Source organism: Protopterus annectens, chromosome 6.part0 (genome assembly GCF_019279795.1).
Source record: "Protopterus annectens isolate FY-2018-M chromosome 6.part0, PAN1.0, whole genome shotgun sequence".
Classification (NCBI taxonomy): Eukaryota; Metazoa; Chordata; order Ceratodontiformes; family Protopteridae; genus Protopterus; species Protopterus annectens.
Window position 1 is genome coordinate 1,168,421,420 of NC_056737.1, and position 16,972 is coordinate 1,168,438,391.

A 16,972-nucleotide genomic window follows, 5' to 3' on the forward strand; every position below is an offset into this window, starting at 1 on the left:
ATATCACGCTTGTATGAATTATTAACTAGGAAACACTGACCATCAGTACATGTAAATGAAGAATAACAGGAACACTAGCGGGTCCCTTTTGTGTCATAAAACTGCAATATTCTGTGAGATGCATGCACATGGAATATTTTGTAATTTAGTTTCATTGCCTTTTTTAAACAATGGATGACATGGCAACAATCTGGAATGATGGACTTATCTACCTTTTTAATAATTTCCTTTGAAATCGTAATCAAGTAGGCATTTTATTTTGCACAGCAAAGCAGAGATTTGTGATTTTTCAAAAGATTATTCTTGGACGGGCAAATGCAAACATATATCAGTGAAAACCACTTTCAGCAAACATGTTTTCAAGCTTATTTTGCCCTCTCCCACATCCCCTCAATGTGTCTGGGGTCCCTCTACCTCCCCTAACTTATACAGGTAACCATTTGAAATCTCGGGACCCACTACAGTGAGTCCTGAAATAAGGAGACTGAATGGGCAGAAGAACAGACTTACATATACCATGTCTGAGATACCATTTCTCAGAATATTGGGCGGCACAGTGGTGCAGCAGTTAACGTTGTTGCCTCACAGCAAGAGGTTCTCCGGTTCGATTCTCAGCTGGGGTGCCTTCTGTGTGGAGTTTGCATGTTCTCCCTGTGCTCGCGTGGGTTTCCTCCGGGTACTCCGGTTTCCTCCCACATTCCAAAGACATGCATCTGGAGCATTTCTCCCCGGGCCTCCGCTGAAAACAGGCTCTGTGGAACCTAGTCGGACTTTCCCGGTCAACAAATGTTAAATAAATAAATAAAATAAATAAATATTCCCTTTTCTGAGTTACAGTGATCTCAGAGTTGGTATATTTAAGTTTGGGGGTGTGGTAGGTCTTTAGTATTGTGACAGTATGTTTTTGCTCTGTGCTACCTAGCTATAACATAGGGATCCAATAAAATACAGACAGAGGAAAAGAATTAACTTATATATTTTTTAATTCCTCATGCTTCTTGGACACTGCCTCTTCTAATCATGTGGCTACTGCTTTCTGCAGATTTCAGTCACTGTCACAGCTGAGACACAAATTCCAATAAGCCTGGCACCAGCTGCTTGAGTTATGTGATCCTGACGTGAAAAAACAGCTAGTGGAGAGAGGTGTAGTAACAGCCACTGTGCAGAGACCAGTGAGGGCTGCAAAACCTAGCGGAGGAGGTGTAGTAACAACCACTGTGCAGAGACCAGTGAGGGCTGCAAAGCTAGCGGAGGGAGGTTTAGTGACAGCCACTGTGTAGAGACCAGTGAGGGCTGCAATGCAGATTCGGTTACTGATTTAATGCAGTGATTTTCTGATTTTTTTCTTTTCTCCTTAAAGTGAGGAGAAAAATGTGGAAGTGTTAGTACCTGCTTTTCTTCCATGACAACAATTTTCACACGGCATTTAAAACAGTGACAGTGTGATTTAGTGCCCATCAAGGCCAAAGAAGTACTCTGAAGACACCCACCCATAAATGCTGCCAGTGTATACTCAACTACCTTTCCCCTCTGGCTGACCCCTCCAGTGCCTTGATTCATTCCTGATCACTGGTATCATAAATGAGAATCTGCCCAGTGCACTGATAGGATAATTTAAACATCTCACTTTGATTACCACCCCTTTATCCATTCACTTAACTCTAGATGTCTGTCTGAAGAGTAAGAGACAGAACAGGCCATTCCAGTATAGGAAGATACAATGTAACGTACAGAATAATGCAATAAAAAAAGAAGTGTTGGGATTACTAAAACAACAAATATTCTTGCTAAAACAGTGCAGAACCTAGAATGTTACTTAGATCAGCAGCGTTATTTAAAAATGTAATGGATACTCAGCTTCAGAAATGAGCAGATAAGGGTACCATCTAGCAATGGTGTCCCAGCAGTAGTAGCTGCACAGCTACAATATTACTGTTCATAAAAATATATATATATAGCAAATGTGTGCTTGTATAAAACAATCTGGCCTTTAATATGGTAAAAATCAGATGATAGCACTTATCATATTAAAGTTCAAACTGTTTTGCTTGAGCATAATTTTATTTTTATGAACAGCAATACTGTGGTTTATTAGTTTGTCTACTCCTAAATAAAAAAAAACTAAAAAATAAATGTCCCAATAGGTTATCCCCTTGCAGAACTCCCATGACTGAACCTGGAGTCCATTTTTCTGTTACCTGGTAAATGCTGTAAATTAGAGTTGTGTAAGTGAACTGACCATAACCTTAGATGTTTGAAAAGATCACTGTTCACAGTTTCATATGAGGTTGCAAGGCTATCAGGCAAAAAAAACATTTTAAGTGTAGACAAGCTTACTCCAAATTAACCAAAATATTGCTAACGTGTCAATACCCCAAGGAATTTTATGGTTATTATACAGGCTTAGACAAATCAGATGATCACGGGCTGCCCTTGTCTCATCAGGGAAATATGTGCCAAACTAGGGGTAAATTTGTGACTTCCCATCCATTGATCTAAGTTACTTTTGAACAGAGTTAGGCATGAGCTTCACTTCATAGATGGGAAGTCTGCTCCAGAGAAGGGTTAATCTTTGAGATACATACCTGTCCCTCCAACATATCCTATTTATACCTCAGACAAAGTTTAGGTCTTTAGATTGGGTATTTGTGATGCTAATCAGTTTGCAGATGTGCATTAGATCACTGTTCACAGTTTCATATGAGGTTGCAAGGCTATCAGGCAAAAAAAACATTTTAAGTGTAGACAAGCTTACTCCAAATTAACCAAAATATTGCTAACGTGTCAATACCCCAAGGAATTTTATGGTTATTATACAGGCTTAGACAAATCAGATGATCACGGGCTGCCCTTGTCTCATTAGGGAAATATGTGCCAAACTAGGGGTAAATTTGTGACTTCCCATCCATTGATCTAAGTTACTTTTGAACAGAGTTAGGCATGAGCTTCACTTCATAGATAGGAAGTCTGCTCCAGAGAAGGGTTAATCTTTGAGATACATACCTGTCCCTCCAACATATCCTATTTATACCTCAGACAAAGTTTAGGTCTTTATATTGGGTATTTGTGATGCTAATCAGTTTGCAGATGTGCATTAGATCTTTCTGTGTGGGATCAGAGGATGCCTTCTAAGTGAAACACAGATCACTGCTCAGCAGTCTGTAGGAGTGACAGAGCTTTGACACAGTCTGCATAAAACGTGTTCTTTACTTCCTGTATTCTTTTTGTAGGAAACTTCTGTGGTCTCTCAAGTTGTTGCAAGTGCCTGATCTGACACATGTCAAAGGGTGTGCTGTACTAGATGACCGGTCTGATCTGCACAGTGGAACAATGACATCCCTGGACCTAAGATGCCATGCCCTACCTTATAAATTGCGCAACACAGAATGACTTTCTCACCATACATACATGGTGGTAAAAGATCAGGTTACTGTCAACATGCTTTCCCAGATCCTTGACCACTCACTCGGTTTACTTTTAGGGATGTATTACCAATGTAGCAATTTCTAGTGGTGTCCATCTTTCCAAAGGGTATTGTTATCCATTTTTTTTGCATTGCATTTTAATCCATTTTTTTTGCATTGCATTTTAATCCATTGCTCTGGCACCAGTTCTTTGTCTATGTAAGGCCCTCTTAAAAGCTATCTGTGCTTTTAGGGGATTCAATGACAATATCTATTTTGCAATCATCTGCAGACTTTGTCAGCTTGAGGCCCATGGTGTTTGCCTTGACTTTCTGGGATTAGATGCCAAATAGAAAAGGCTAAGCACTGATTCCTGTGGGACTCTGCTAGTGACTGGCCTCTGAGGAGGATTATCCTATTTTAACTTGTTGCATCCCATCAGTGAGGCAGCTGGCTAGCCATCTGGTGATACATATGGGTTTATGTCTAATTTTGAAAATGTATCTACAATGCCCAAGTATCAAATGCCTTGGTTGGATAAAGGTAGGCAGTGTGCACTGTTTTGCCCTAGTCCATGACTTTAGTGACCTTCTCTAAGGTGTTCACCTGGTTAAGTAGGCATGACCTTGCATTTGACAAAACCAAAATGGGCAGGGTCCAGTGTCTGTAGGTATCCAATGTGGTTTACTATCAAAAGTTTGAAAGGCAATTTACTGTTGTTCAGATCGTTGAGGGTAAAGGTGCAAAATTTGATGAATCCCGACTTGAAATCATATCACCTCTGGAACGTTGAGATGCAACTTGCACTCATTGTTGTGAGCATTACTGTTTACAGTGGATCACATTACAGTGGGAAATGGGAAAATTACCCTTTTCCTCACTGTAGTGCGATCTCAGAGTTGGAATATATAATTAGCAGGGAGTGTGGGGGGGAGCAAGGGGGGCATGCCCCCTGCAAAACGTGTGTAAGACATCTCCGGGCATCAAGGTAAGTTGGGTAATGTCGATAATGATGAAATCGACATTACTGCGTTTGATGGTGTCGGAACTTGCTGGATGTTATTTTTGCTCATTTGGTTTGGGTAAGTAATGACTTGATGAGGAGATTTTCAGTATTTTGATAGTAAACCTTCCAATGCCGTTGCTTATCAGATCCGAGATAATACTTTCCATGGCAATGCATATAAGACTAGTTAGATTTATGGGGCTGTACTTCCTCAGGTCTGTTTAGATAGTGCAGTGAGGCCATCTTTCCTACTGATAGCTGTTGGGAAAGGATGGAAGGTATTTCCTGGGGGGTTACTAGGGGTGATGGGAGAGGCAAAACTGGAGCTAAATTTATCGGCCAGTAGATTTGCTACATCCTCTGACTCCGTATGTGTGGTTCCATTCACCATTAGTTCAGCATATTGTTGGGTGTTGCCTTTAAGGCTGCAGACATAACTGAATGGTTATCAGCTTGGGAGGCTATTTTTATCTCAAATTTGGCTTTGGTGGACCTAAGATGCCATGCCCTACCTTATAAATTGCGCAACACAGAATGACTTTCTCACCATACATACATGGTGGTAAAAGATCAGGTTACTGTCAACATGCTTTCCCAGATCCTTGACCACTCACTCGGTTTACTTTTAGGGATGTATTACCAATGTAGCAATTTCTAGTGGTGTCCATCTTTCCAAAGGGTATTGTTATCCATTTTTTTTTGCATTGCATTTTAATCCATTTTTTTTGCATTGCATTTTAATCCATTGCTCTGGCACCAGCCAAATTTGAGATAAAAAATAGCCTCCCAAGCTGATAACCATTCAGTTATGTTCAGATAAATAAAGGAAATTTTACCTTACTGAACAATGCCCTTCCTGTTTTTGGACAAGATTTTCTTTCTTTTGTTATACAACTGCTTTATACTTGAATTCCACCAGGATGGCTTGTTTTTGGAGGATGTACTATGTTTATTTCCGGTATGTACAGCGGTCTCTCTGCAGCTATTTATGCGATTGTACAGGGTTTCTGTAAATAATTCCACATAGGCAACTATATTCACAGGGTCTGGGGAGCTTGGAATTTTGCTAGACTGTTGCTTAGCAGGATGCTGAGCTTGGGGATTCTTCTTGTGCTGACAGCCACATTTTAAACAAAATAGTAGTTGCTGAGCTGAATGCTTTACTTTTTTTAACTGGGTGACGAGATATGCTCACAGCATTAACTTTCTTTGGTATCAGACTGAAACATTTCTCACAGTGTACTCTGCCTTGACAGTATTACTCTGTCTAGTATCAATAACGTTTACCTTAATTTTGCATATGTCTATGTCTTCAGCAAGCTCTCATCTAAGTTTTAGTTAAATCTGCTATTCAACAGAAATTCACAACTTTTTTCATTAATTTCAAATTGTGATTAAAGTTTGCTTTTTACTTTAATGTTGATGGCAGTTCTAGTTCTTGGCAGTGAATCATGTAACTCACCAGTCTTTTTGTTTGTCTTTTCTGCTTTTACCAGTTAGGGGTCACCACAGTGGAACTCCGGTCCGCTAATGACTGGCAGTCGATTTTTATGGTGCAGAGTTGCCAGCCCAACACCCAACTTTCAGCGAAGGCACGCCCATTCACGCATGTCTTTCAGAGGCCACTCGACCGTGGGGAGGACATGCAGACTCCACACAAAAGGCACTCCAGCCGAGAATCGAACAGGAGAACCTCTTGCTGTAAGGCAACAACGCTACCACTGTACCACCGTGGCTTACCGACCAGACTAAGAGCCTTTAACTCTGTGCCTTTATTCAGTCACATCAAAAGATTCCAATGAAGCCTGGTTTCTAGTGAAAACTAAGTGGTGAGTATATGGTATGCTCTGTTTAAGGCACATGATACTGATGGAATTTGTCCTTAATGACAACCAAATAAGGTTGCTGTTTTTAGTAAGAAAGTTGCAATTTGAACCTCATTAGTTTTTTAATGCTAAACCTGAAGCGACACAAGATAAATTAAATGATTGCACCCATTATTTCCAACATTCTGTCAAGTTACCTTGCAGTAACAAAAGGTACTTAAGTAGTGAGTGGCAAGGAGGAGACATGACGACAACTATATTTAAAAGAAAACAATGGAAATAAGGGCAGTCCAACATTTTTCACTGCACTTAAAGGATTTTTTATGCGTGTGTCCGTATTGTGTTCATTTCTACTTTGTCTGTTGAGCTAAACTGTGTTTCTTGAAATACAGATTAATTTAGTTGTGTTTTTGAAGATATTTCATTTCTCTGCTCATTTGTGAGTGCTGCAGTATTTAAATCTTGGTCCAGTGAGACAGATCATGTTGCCCTCCAGCCTTCTGGTCATTACAGCTGCAAACTGGCAGATCTGAATTCTGGTAATGGCCTGGGGAGTGGAAGAGCTGATGATGGGTGGTGGCAGTCAGCAGTCTATGCTGCTTTACCCTTCTTGAGGGATGATTTGCTCTACTGAAGGCAGGGGATGGCGCAGCAGCGTTATGGATAATACAATCACGATCTGCATTACACAGCTGGATCTGGGTACACACTTGGTGGTATACACATTCTACTGGGCTCATACTGTGTGTGTGTCACACTCTGATGGTGCATATGACAGGAACAAGGGGATGGGGTGTTATGGAAGTACAAAATTAGCTGCTCCTTGGCTACCAAGATCGTAGCCTCAAAACTATAGTTGGCTCTTACTCAGTAACCCATCAGGGTTACTGCAAACATTAAGGCGAATTTCCACTGAAGAATGGGATACCAATCTCAAAGGGTGAAATGAGAATGAATGGGAAAATACACCAGTACAGAGTGGGGGCTGATGGTGTCAGGCATGAAAACAGACTTAGTAAAAATGACTGAACAGAACAGAGTCACAGAAAAAAAATGAATGTAATAATTTTTAGTCTGGATGCAACAGGTTTAGTTTACTGCACTGTCCTTCAGATGTGCTGAGCAACGTTTTACTGCAAAGGTATAACTTAAGAACACAGTTTATATATATATATATATATATATATATATATATATATATATATATATATATATATATATAGTGCTTCCCTAAACCGATACCTACAGCAAAGAGAAGCATCAAACCAATAAGAAATGGACACAAAGAGAGTACATAACTGTGCACCCTGAAATGTCTCGTGGGACATGCAACTGATGAATACAAAATAGACTTATCAGAGGCTCTCACACTAAGCAAAAGATAAAAAGTGACATTAAGGAAACGTGAAAAGCTAAACACTAAAAACACTCCATTCTATACCAAACTTTCACTTTTTCATTTCTTCTGGTGTTCATGATGCAGGTACGGTAACTATCATGTTCCCTCATATTTTATTGCAGATCTCTTCTGACTGCATCTCTGGTACAGCAGATATTACCGCAGTTAGCATTACTGCATCAGATGACTTAGGTGGCAAAAGCCTACAGGTCATATCTTTCACAGCAGACTAGTGAGGTAGTCCAAACTAAAGAATTCCAGATGGGGCTTGTAGCTCTCCATAGCTACATATTATGATTCTGGACTCCGAAGGTGATGTGCCAGAACGACAGGGTCATTGATTCAGTACTGTGATGTCACTACCAATAGCACTGTTTAGCCTAAACAATGACCAATGTACATAAACTACCCAGTTGTGTTGCACAAACATGGGGAGGTTCCATCATATTCTTCCACATCACATCTGAGCATTATCACCTCTAGGGACACCAGATAAACAACAAAAGGATCCCATTCATGGGGCATTAGTAAGCAGAATCTGTATGAGCTGATGGAATGAAAGCGAGATACGGAAAGAACAGGTGTGACAGGAATTCATGAGGCTATGAAGAAAATCTTCTGATGGCCGTATATAGGCTCTGAAAAAAAAAACCTGCGTTTCTGGAGGGGGAGATAAGACACTGTCCAAGTTATTTCCAGCAAAGGAGAAGAAATGCTTAACTTTACTTGAGTCAGATTTGTGGAGTCCTGAATCCTATGGACATTCCCTTAAGAAGCATTGCCAGAAGCAGCTGGTCGGACTGAATCATTTTCTACAGCTAAGCTCACTGCAGTGATTCAGCAGTTCGACTGTGGCAAGGCTGCAGGAATTGATAAGATCTCTCTAGAAATTAGAAATGTTAAAACACTAGACATTGCTCAAGTGAGATGGCTAATGTCCCTTATCAAAGCTGCATGGAAGGTGAAGACAGTAGTCCTGGAATGGCAAACTGGGATGCGGATGCAATTTTCATGAAGAAGGACAGGTAGAACTGGCATGGCGATGCCATTTTCATGAATAGGGACAGGTTGTTGTGTTCACATTATAGTGGGATCACACTCCTCAAACTCCTTGGGAATGCCTGGTCCTAGGGGTAGGAAAGGAGACTTCAGCTGTAATGGTGATTTAGGAGAAGCACTGGGTATTTATTTGTCTTTGTACAGACACCAAAAGGATCACAGGAATCTGCAAATACTTTCTAAATACATTTTGTGGACACAAGAGCATCTACGACTGTGCACACTGAAATGTGTTGTGGGAGATGCTAGAACAGTATGGAGGCCCATGACAGCTGCTTAAAGAGCAACCATTGCATTCTGCAGTCTCAGCATTAAATCAAATACATTTAACATGGGTATAAAACTCTGCCATGGGTGTATTTTATTTTCTCCTGTTTTGATTCACACAGAGAGGATATCACAGCATAAGAAAGCCAGAAAGCATTCAATTTAGGGATATAAATGTTGCATATCTGTTGTCTTCTGAAGACACTGTACTCTTGGCTCCAAGTAAGTATGATCACAAGCATGTACTGTAATGGTTCACTACTTGCAACAGACAGGATGGAAATTAATAATTCTGAATTACAGATTATGCTTCTGCCCAGAAAAAGAATGGGCCACTCTCTGCATAGGGTGGTGGAGCAGTTACTTGAAATAGAGGGATCTTAGTATAAGGGGAGATTCATGTCAACAAACTGATGACCAAACCATTGAATCCCTATGACATAATACAAAGGCAGCAAACTCTATGACATATGAAACCCTGTCAAAATGAAATCACAGCAGATGACAAAACACTTGAATAATATAAATTATGCGGAAAACCAAAACAAAAGATACTTAAACCAGTGTTTTGTGTGTGTGTGTGTCGGGGGGGGACTATGCCACCCTCCCATTTACTTATGAATGCTAATCCCCAGTCATATAGCCATGGGAAAGTCAGTAAGCATGAACTGTGCTATTCACTAATAACACACTTCATTTCCAAACAGAATGAAAGAACCCATGCTTTGACACAGAGGCATTTTGCATCTCATGGATTTCCATGCCAAAACTTCAAGCCACATGGATTTGGATAAGTGGTTTCAAAGACAAGGGTCTTGTTCATGTGTGTGTGTGTGTGTGTGTGTGTGTAGGGGGGCGATGAGAGACTAACCAGAAGATTAGTGCAGGTACTGTACACGCCAATAATGGTAAAGCAAGAACTGAGTCAATAGATGCATCCATACTCCACTATAGTGATGAGCTCACAACAGTGGCAAAATGGAAATCATCACAGATACAAGTGCCAGAAATTAGGTTCTTTCCCATAGTGGCTATGTTCACTTTCTGTGACAGTGTGAGAAGCATGTCAGTCTGGAAGGACCTCCGAGTAAAGCTATTCATCCTCTATGATGAGAAGAGTTAGTTGAGGCAATCTGGGCACTGAATAACAATGTCTTCTGACTAACTTCCTTCCACAGGAGGAGAATCAATTCTGGGCCTCCTAGTAGATGCCTATGTCAGAGTCAGAGCATGCTCAGTGGATTATACATCTCAGCCTGCCTAGAAACGTTTTGGGATCCCACATGATGACCTGGTGACTGTTGCTGCATATAATTAAACATCCAGCACTCTATACAGCTTGCAGCTTAAATGACCAACTGCAAAATGTACGAATGGCTAGTTTAGTCCATCTGAATTATATGCTGCTGTTTGCTGCTACTGCTCTCAGCCATAAAGTTGTAACACTGCAGTCTTTTTCTTCATTTCAAAATCTGAACAATTTTGCTATCAGCACATTTTTTCTGATGTCTGCCTACACAAAATAATAAAAACAAGCCCAATCAATCAATCAATCAATTAATCAATCAACCATTCTAAGGGAGGGAAATGAACATCTCTTTTCTCACTGGTTATATTTCACCATGCAAAACTTGATCCAAAAGATTTTATTCCATCCTTTTACTATGACTAGTCCAACAGTTTATAAACAGCACAAACACAGTTTTACTTACTATCAAATGCGTCACAACCCATTCTTAGACGGGTTTTCTAAATGTAAAAAAAGATGGCGAAAAAACTCGTCTGAGGATATGGAGAATGGTGGGAAGACGGCATGGCAGAATTCACATACATTAGACCTCTCACTGTCTTGATTCTGAAAAGGCTTCCACAAGGCCTACAAAAAAGACAAGAATGAAATCATCCACATTACATTAATGGCCATGTTAGCTTTCAATTAGTGACAAAAAATCTTTTACAATTTTTGTGCAGAGCTGCAGGTCTAAGTACCATAATCCTACACACACACACACACACACACACTCACACAAAAACACACTCACTCACTATGGTGACCAGAGAACTTTGCCTTATTTCTGTATTTTGTTCATTTTTCATTTTGGACACTCGGTCTAAAAAGGAGTAGAACATTCTAAAATAATGAGGCCAACCTGACTGAGGAGGCAAAGGGGAGGCCCAACCAAATCTGAAAATGGTGCGCACTTAAAAAATTAACTGTTTAATCTAATTTTGTGTGGGATCAGGCTAACGGTATAACATATTAGTCAACAATTATGTATGGTTGATTACAAATCAGTAGTAAAAGAATAAAGTAGTAAGCCATACCTTGGTTATTTCAAGTTTCAGGGGGATCAATCTGTTTCTATAAATTGTAGTAAGAATTTTTTTATGCTGAGGCTCAAAGTACTCTGTTAATATCAGGATTTTCTAGTTGTTTGATGGATTCTTATTGTGACAGTGAGAACCTAGCCTGTAAAACACAGAATGATCAAGAATATTGTACGGCAGGGAAGGAGTGGAGGTCTGCTGCCTACTTAAGCATCCTTAAGCTGTGGTATCACACAGAAATGTAGTGTTACAGTGTGGCAAACATAATGAATACTTTACGGAGTACATCAATGCAAAGTACTCTGAGCAAACGAGAGGTATGACTACTAACAAAACAGTCCCAGCACTAATGCCATAACAGACTCTGTTTATTTATTTGCCTGAGTAACAAGAGACAAATATCAGGCAAACAGGGATGCAAACAACTTGGATTTTAGAGTCACATTTGATGCTCTCTAAACAGTGAGGCAATTAAGAAACTTGACCTACATGGAGACAGTTTATGTTTATGTAAAGAATATAAAAATATCAGCCAGAGTGATGATGATCACTGCTGGCTGAGAGGTCAGTGAGTACTGCCAAACACATGGGCTGGAAGTAAGCCTTATGCACGTAGCAAAGAATAGTATGCGTCCTTGCATATGGTATAAAACTTCCACATCAGGGTGGTGTTGGGGGGGGTGGGATCCAAAGGGATTTGTAAAATGCAAGGGAATGACAGGGAAAACATAACGCCAAAAATACACGTGGAGAGTAAAAGCTAGAGGATAAGATAGGAATACGACACAACATTAAAAAGAAAAGGGATGGTTGTCTGTGGAATCTCATATATGATCTGAAGTTAATAAGGCAGTACAATAAAAAGTACAGTTTTGTACCTACCATAAATGTAGATGTTCGAGTGTAAACAGTGCTGCAGTCATTACACTTGGGTTATCCTGCCATCAGGCAGTTCCCCAGTCGGCCTGAGCTCCAAATTCTTGGTCCGGCGTCGGTTGCTGTCACCTCTTCCCTGACGTCAGTGCGACAGGGGGATATAAGTTGCAGCCGACGCCATTTTCTTCAGTTTTTCTTGCCCCAGATGTCAGGTGCCCCCAAATAGGTAGGCCTTTCAAATTGCTAGCAAAATATATAAAAGAAAAGCACACAACCATTTTTAATTACCAGCAAATACTCCCCTTAGGTAATAAGGGTGGATGACCTAGGTATGTGCCAGAAAAAAAGAGGGGAAGGAGGGAGGGTAACCTGGACTGCAGCAGTGTTTACACTCGAACATCTACATTTATGGTAGGTACAAAACTGTACTATGTTCATCGTGTAAGACTGCTGCAGTCATTACACTTGGGTGGAATCCCAAAGCTGAGGTAGGGAGGATGGATCTATAAGGCATTAGGGGTGGCTATAACACTTGGGTGGAATCCCAAAGATGAGGTAGGGAGGATGGATCTATAAGGCATCAGGGGTGGCTATAAGGCCCTGCAGCACAGCAGTAGCAAAGCCAGCTCTGGATTTGGAATATAAAGGCAAATGGTAATGTTTGGTGAAGGTATGCACAGAACTCCATGTTGCTGCTTCTAAAATATCCTTGGTAGGCACTCCTCTGAGGTAGGCAGTTGAAGTGGCTGCTGCCCTGGTGGAGTGAGATCTAATGCTGCTAGGTACAGGTTTCCCATAGTGGGTATAGCAAAAATGTATACAGTGAGCTATCCATTTTGAAATAGTTTGCTTTGAAATGGCTTTTCCCTGTGCTCCTGCAGTGTATGCTACCAATAATTGCTCAGATTTTTCTGAAAGCTTTGGTTTTGTCCAAGTAGAAGCGCAACTGCCTGTGAATGTCCAAATAATGTAGTAGTCTCTCCCCTTTGTTCTGTGGTTTTGGATAAAAAGTTGGCAAGTGAATAGTTTGGTTTAGAGCCACACTTGATACCACCTTTGGCACAAACATAGGGTTAGTTCTTAAGGACACCCTGTCCTGGTGGAAGATGAGGAAAGGTTCCACTGCCATTGGTGCCTGTAATTCTGAAACTCTTCTTGCTGATGTTATTGCCAGTAGCACAGCAGTCTTCCAAGAGATGTATTTTAATTCTGCTGTGTTAGCTGGCTCAAAAGGAGGTAAAGTTAATTTTTCCAAAACAAAGTTGAGGTCCCAAGTTGGTGTAGGTGCTCTACGGGGCGGTGTCATGTTTTTAGCCCCTCTGAGGTACTGTTTGAGCAAAGGATTAGAAAAAATTGGTGGATCCGTGTTGTAATGAGCAGAAATGGCTGAGGCATGGATCTTGATGGATGAGAAGGAGAGGCCCTTGTCCAGCATCTCAGTTAAGTATTGAAGTATCTGAGGAATGTTTGGGACAAGAGGGTCAAGGCTGTGTGCTTGGTTCCAGGCACAGAATCTCTTCCATTTATATGAGTAGGCTTTCCTGGTGCTAGGCCTTCTGGCCTCCAGAATGACATCCATAACAGCTTTGGAAAGAGGCAATGCTTGCTTGGCTAAGGAATTTTCCATGCAGCTAGATTTAAGGTCTTTAGCTGGCTGTGAAGTATCTGATTGTTGTGTTGTGTCAACAGCTGTGGTATTTGAGGCAAAATCCAGGGTGGTTCTTGTGCTAAGTTCTTTAAGATTGGGTACCAGTGCTGGCGTGGCCAGTCTGGTGCAATTAGGATCATCTTTGGCTCTTCCTGCCTGGCTTTTATGAGTACCTTTGGAAGGAGAGGTAAAGGAGGGAAAGCGTAGACTTGTAGTTTTTTCCAGCTGAATGAGAGGGCATCCACTTTCCATGCTTGTGGATGGTAGCTCCATGTGCAGAATTTCTGTAATTGGCAGTTCGTTGGGGATGCAAACAGATCTATGTCTGGTCTCCCCCATTTTTGTGTTATCATTCTGTATATTTGTGGACTCAATTCCCATTCGTGGGGATCCATGATGTTTCTGCTTAGGTCATCTGCCAGTGTGTTTTCTCTCCTGGCAGGAATTGTGCCTGCAGATGAACTTGGTAGTTTAAAGCTGTGTTCCACAAGGTCATGGCTTGTCTGCAGAGGGGGTAGGAGTGTGTGCCCCCTTACTTGTTTATGTACCACATAACTGTGGTGTTGTCTGTCTTTAGTAGTAGTTGTCCTGGATGCAGCAGGTCCTTGAAAGATATAATTGCATTTTGTACAGCTAGCATCTCTTTTTGATTGATGTGGAGATGTCTTTGTTCTGTGGGCCACTCGCCCTGAATACATTTTCCTGCCATGTGTGCTCCCCAGAAGTAATCCAATGCATCTGTTGTCAGTGTCTGCCTGGCTGTGGGTTGAGTAAAAGGCTGTCCCTTGTTGAGGTGACAAGCTTGAGCCCACCATCGAAACTCCTGTTGAAGGCAAGGAATTAGTGGTATAACTGTTTCCAAACTTTGACAGTGTTGAGATCATACACTCTTTAGGTACCATTGTAGTTTCCTCATATGCAGTCTGGCATATGGAATTAGTAGTATGCAAGATGCCATGTAGCCCAAGGCCTGCAGAATTTTTCTTGCAGGGAGTTGGGTCTTTGTTGCCATTAAATGAAAATACTGAGTCAGTTGTCCTTGCTTGTCTGGCATGAGATAAGCCATCTGGGCCGTTGTGTTTAAGCTGGCACCCAGGAATATTATCTGTTGTGAGGGCACTAGTTTTGATTTCTTTTCGTTTACTGTGTACCCCAGGCAACTTAACAACATTTTTACATATGCCAGATGCTTTAGAAGAACGTCCTTGTTCTCTGCTTGAATCAAGCAGTCGTCCAGGTATGGGTAAATTTGAATTCCTTTTTGCCTGCAAAATGCAATTACTGGTGCCAGGCACTTTGTGAAGACCCTGGGAGCAGTAGATAAGCCAAAGGGCAGTGCAGAGAATTGATAGTGCATTGAACCAGCTAGAAATCTGAGGTATCTTCTGCAGTTTTGTCTGATAGGGACATGCAGGTATGCCTCTTTGAGGTCCAAAGTCATGAGCCAAGCTTTCTTGCCCAGCATGGGAAGAAGCTGCTGTAGTGTCAACATTTTGAATTTTGGAACATCCAGGTAAGTGTTCAGAGAAGAAAGGTCCAGAATGGGGTCTCCAGGCTTTGTCCTTTCTGGGAATCAGAAAGAGTCTTGAGTAAAATCCTTGTCCTTGCTCTTGTGGTGGTACCTTTTGAATAGCTCTCATGTCCATGAGTGCTGTAATTTGTTTTTGAGCCTCTGCCCATTGATTTGGTGGCAGATTTGGCATTCCTTTTAACCTTGGCAGAGTGTGAAAGTGGAACCTGTAACCTTGAGATATGATGTTGAGAACCCATTTGTCTTTGGTGATTCAATGCCAATTGTGATAGAAACGAGCCAGTTTTCCTCCTAAGGGGCCTGCCAAGAGAGAGCTGTTTGGCAGCTGTAGTGGAAAGTCATTGAGACTGTTTTTTATAAGGCTGAGGCCTGTCTTCCCCTTCTTTCTGGCCTGATGTACCCCATTGTCGAGGTCTGTAAGGGCCTTGTGTCTGACCTCTACCTCTTGGACGTCTATATCTGCCCCTTTGAGGTCTGTCTGTGACTGGAAAGGACCAATTTTTTGTTGGCCAATTTCTGCTAAAACGAGGTTGAACCTGTAAGAAATCTTTGACCGTTTGCATAGATTTTGCCTTATCCTACATCTTTTTTAATACCTCCTCTGCCTTAACTCCAAACAACACATCCCACTGCAAAGGCGCATCCAATAATTTGACCTTAACATGATCTGGTAGCGTATGTTCTTTTAACCAAGCATGCCTTCTAATGACAGAGCCTGTAACTGCTGCTCTACAGGAGGCCTCTAAGGAATCAAAACCACAATGCAAAGTATGTTTTCCCACTTGTTCAGCAGCATGCAATAAATCCTGCATTTCTTTCAAATTAGGAGGATCTGAATCTGGAAGCATCTTTTGTTTCAACTGAGACATTAAAAATTGCTGATATTTTATCATGTGAAACTGGCAATTCAAGGCTCTCATTCCTAAAGTTGTAGATGTATAAACTTTCTTTCCCCATTTGTCTAATGCTCTGGAATCTCTGTCAGAGGGGACTGAGTTTTTAGCTGATGAGGCCTTAATCCCTTTGGGTCCCTGAGAAATAGTTTCAGGGTCAGCAACAGGGCTTTTGTACAGGAATTTGTGAGAGTCAGGGACTCTATAATATCTATATGGCTTAACTGGGGCTGGTGGTAAGGAGTCAGGGTTTAAGCTGGATTCAGTATACACATCATCCACAATATCTAATACTGGCGGAACAGCACGGGGTCTGTGTTGAGGCAATAAAAGGAAGTCTCTGAGCCTTTTCTTGGATTCTGAGTAATCCTGGCCTTCCCAGTGGAAATGCTCCCTCATGGTATGTAAGGTCTCCCCAAAGGAGTAGTTCTCTGGCAGAGAGGCTGATGGACTTGATTCTTCAGCATCAGAATCCTCATAAGGGGGTAAGGAATATCCTAGGTCTGAGGATGAGTCAGAGGAAATGGACACCTGGTCGGAAGATTTATAGTCTGCATCTTGTCTGGGCCTTTTATCAGGAGGGGGATGGGACCCTCTGATCAGGGTGATTAGGTCTTCGGCCATTTTTAGCATTTGTTTCTTAGGCATGGAAACCTGCCCTGGAGATTGCTATGTCAGTTTCTTTACTTTTAAGGGAGGCTTAGACTTAACAGAGGGTTTAATGGTTAACTGGGT

At 41.3% G+C, this 16,972-nt stretch overlaps 1 protein-coding gene across 6 annotated transcripts in view; it reads right to left on the reverse strand.

Moving 5' to 3' along the window:
- The window catches only part of TANK (TRAF family member associated NFKB activator), a 1,995,915-nt gene that overhangs the window by 31,974 nt on the left and 1,946,969 nt on the right, over positions 1-16,972 (reverse strand). For 5 of the 6 annotated variants that reach the window (XM_044074784.1, XM_044074787.1, XM_044074785.1 and 2 more), the window contains one exon: positions 10,674-10,837. The exons of the other annotated variant lie outside the window; for it this stretch is intronic. In XM_044074784.1, the coding sequence (XP_043930719.1) occupies positions 10,685-10,837 (153 nt within the window). In that variant the 3' untranslated portion in view covers positions 10,674-10,684. The remainder of the gene's footprint in view (positions 1-10,673; positions 10,838-16,972) is intronic. 6 annotated transcript variants of the gene reach the window in all.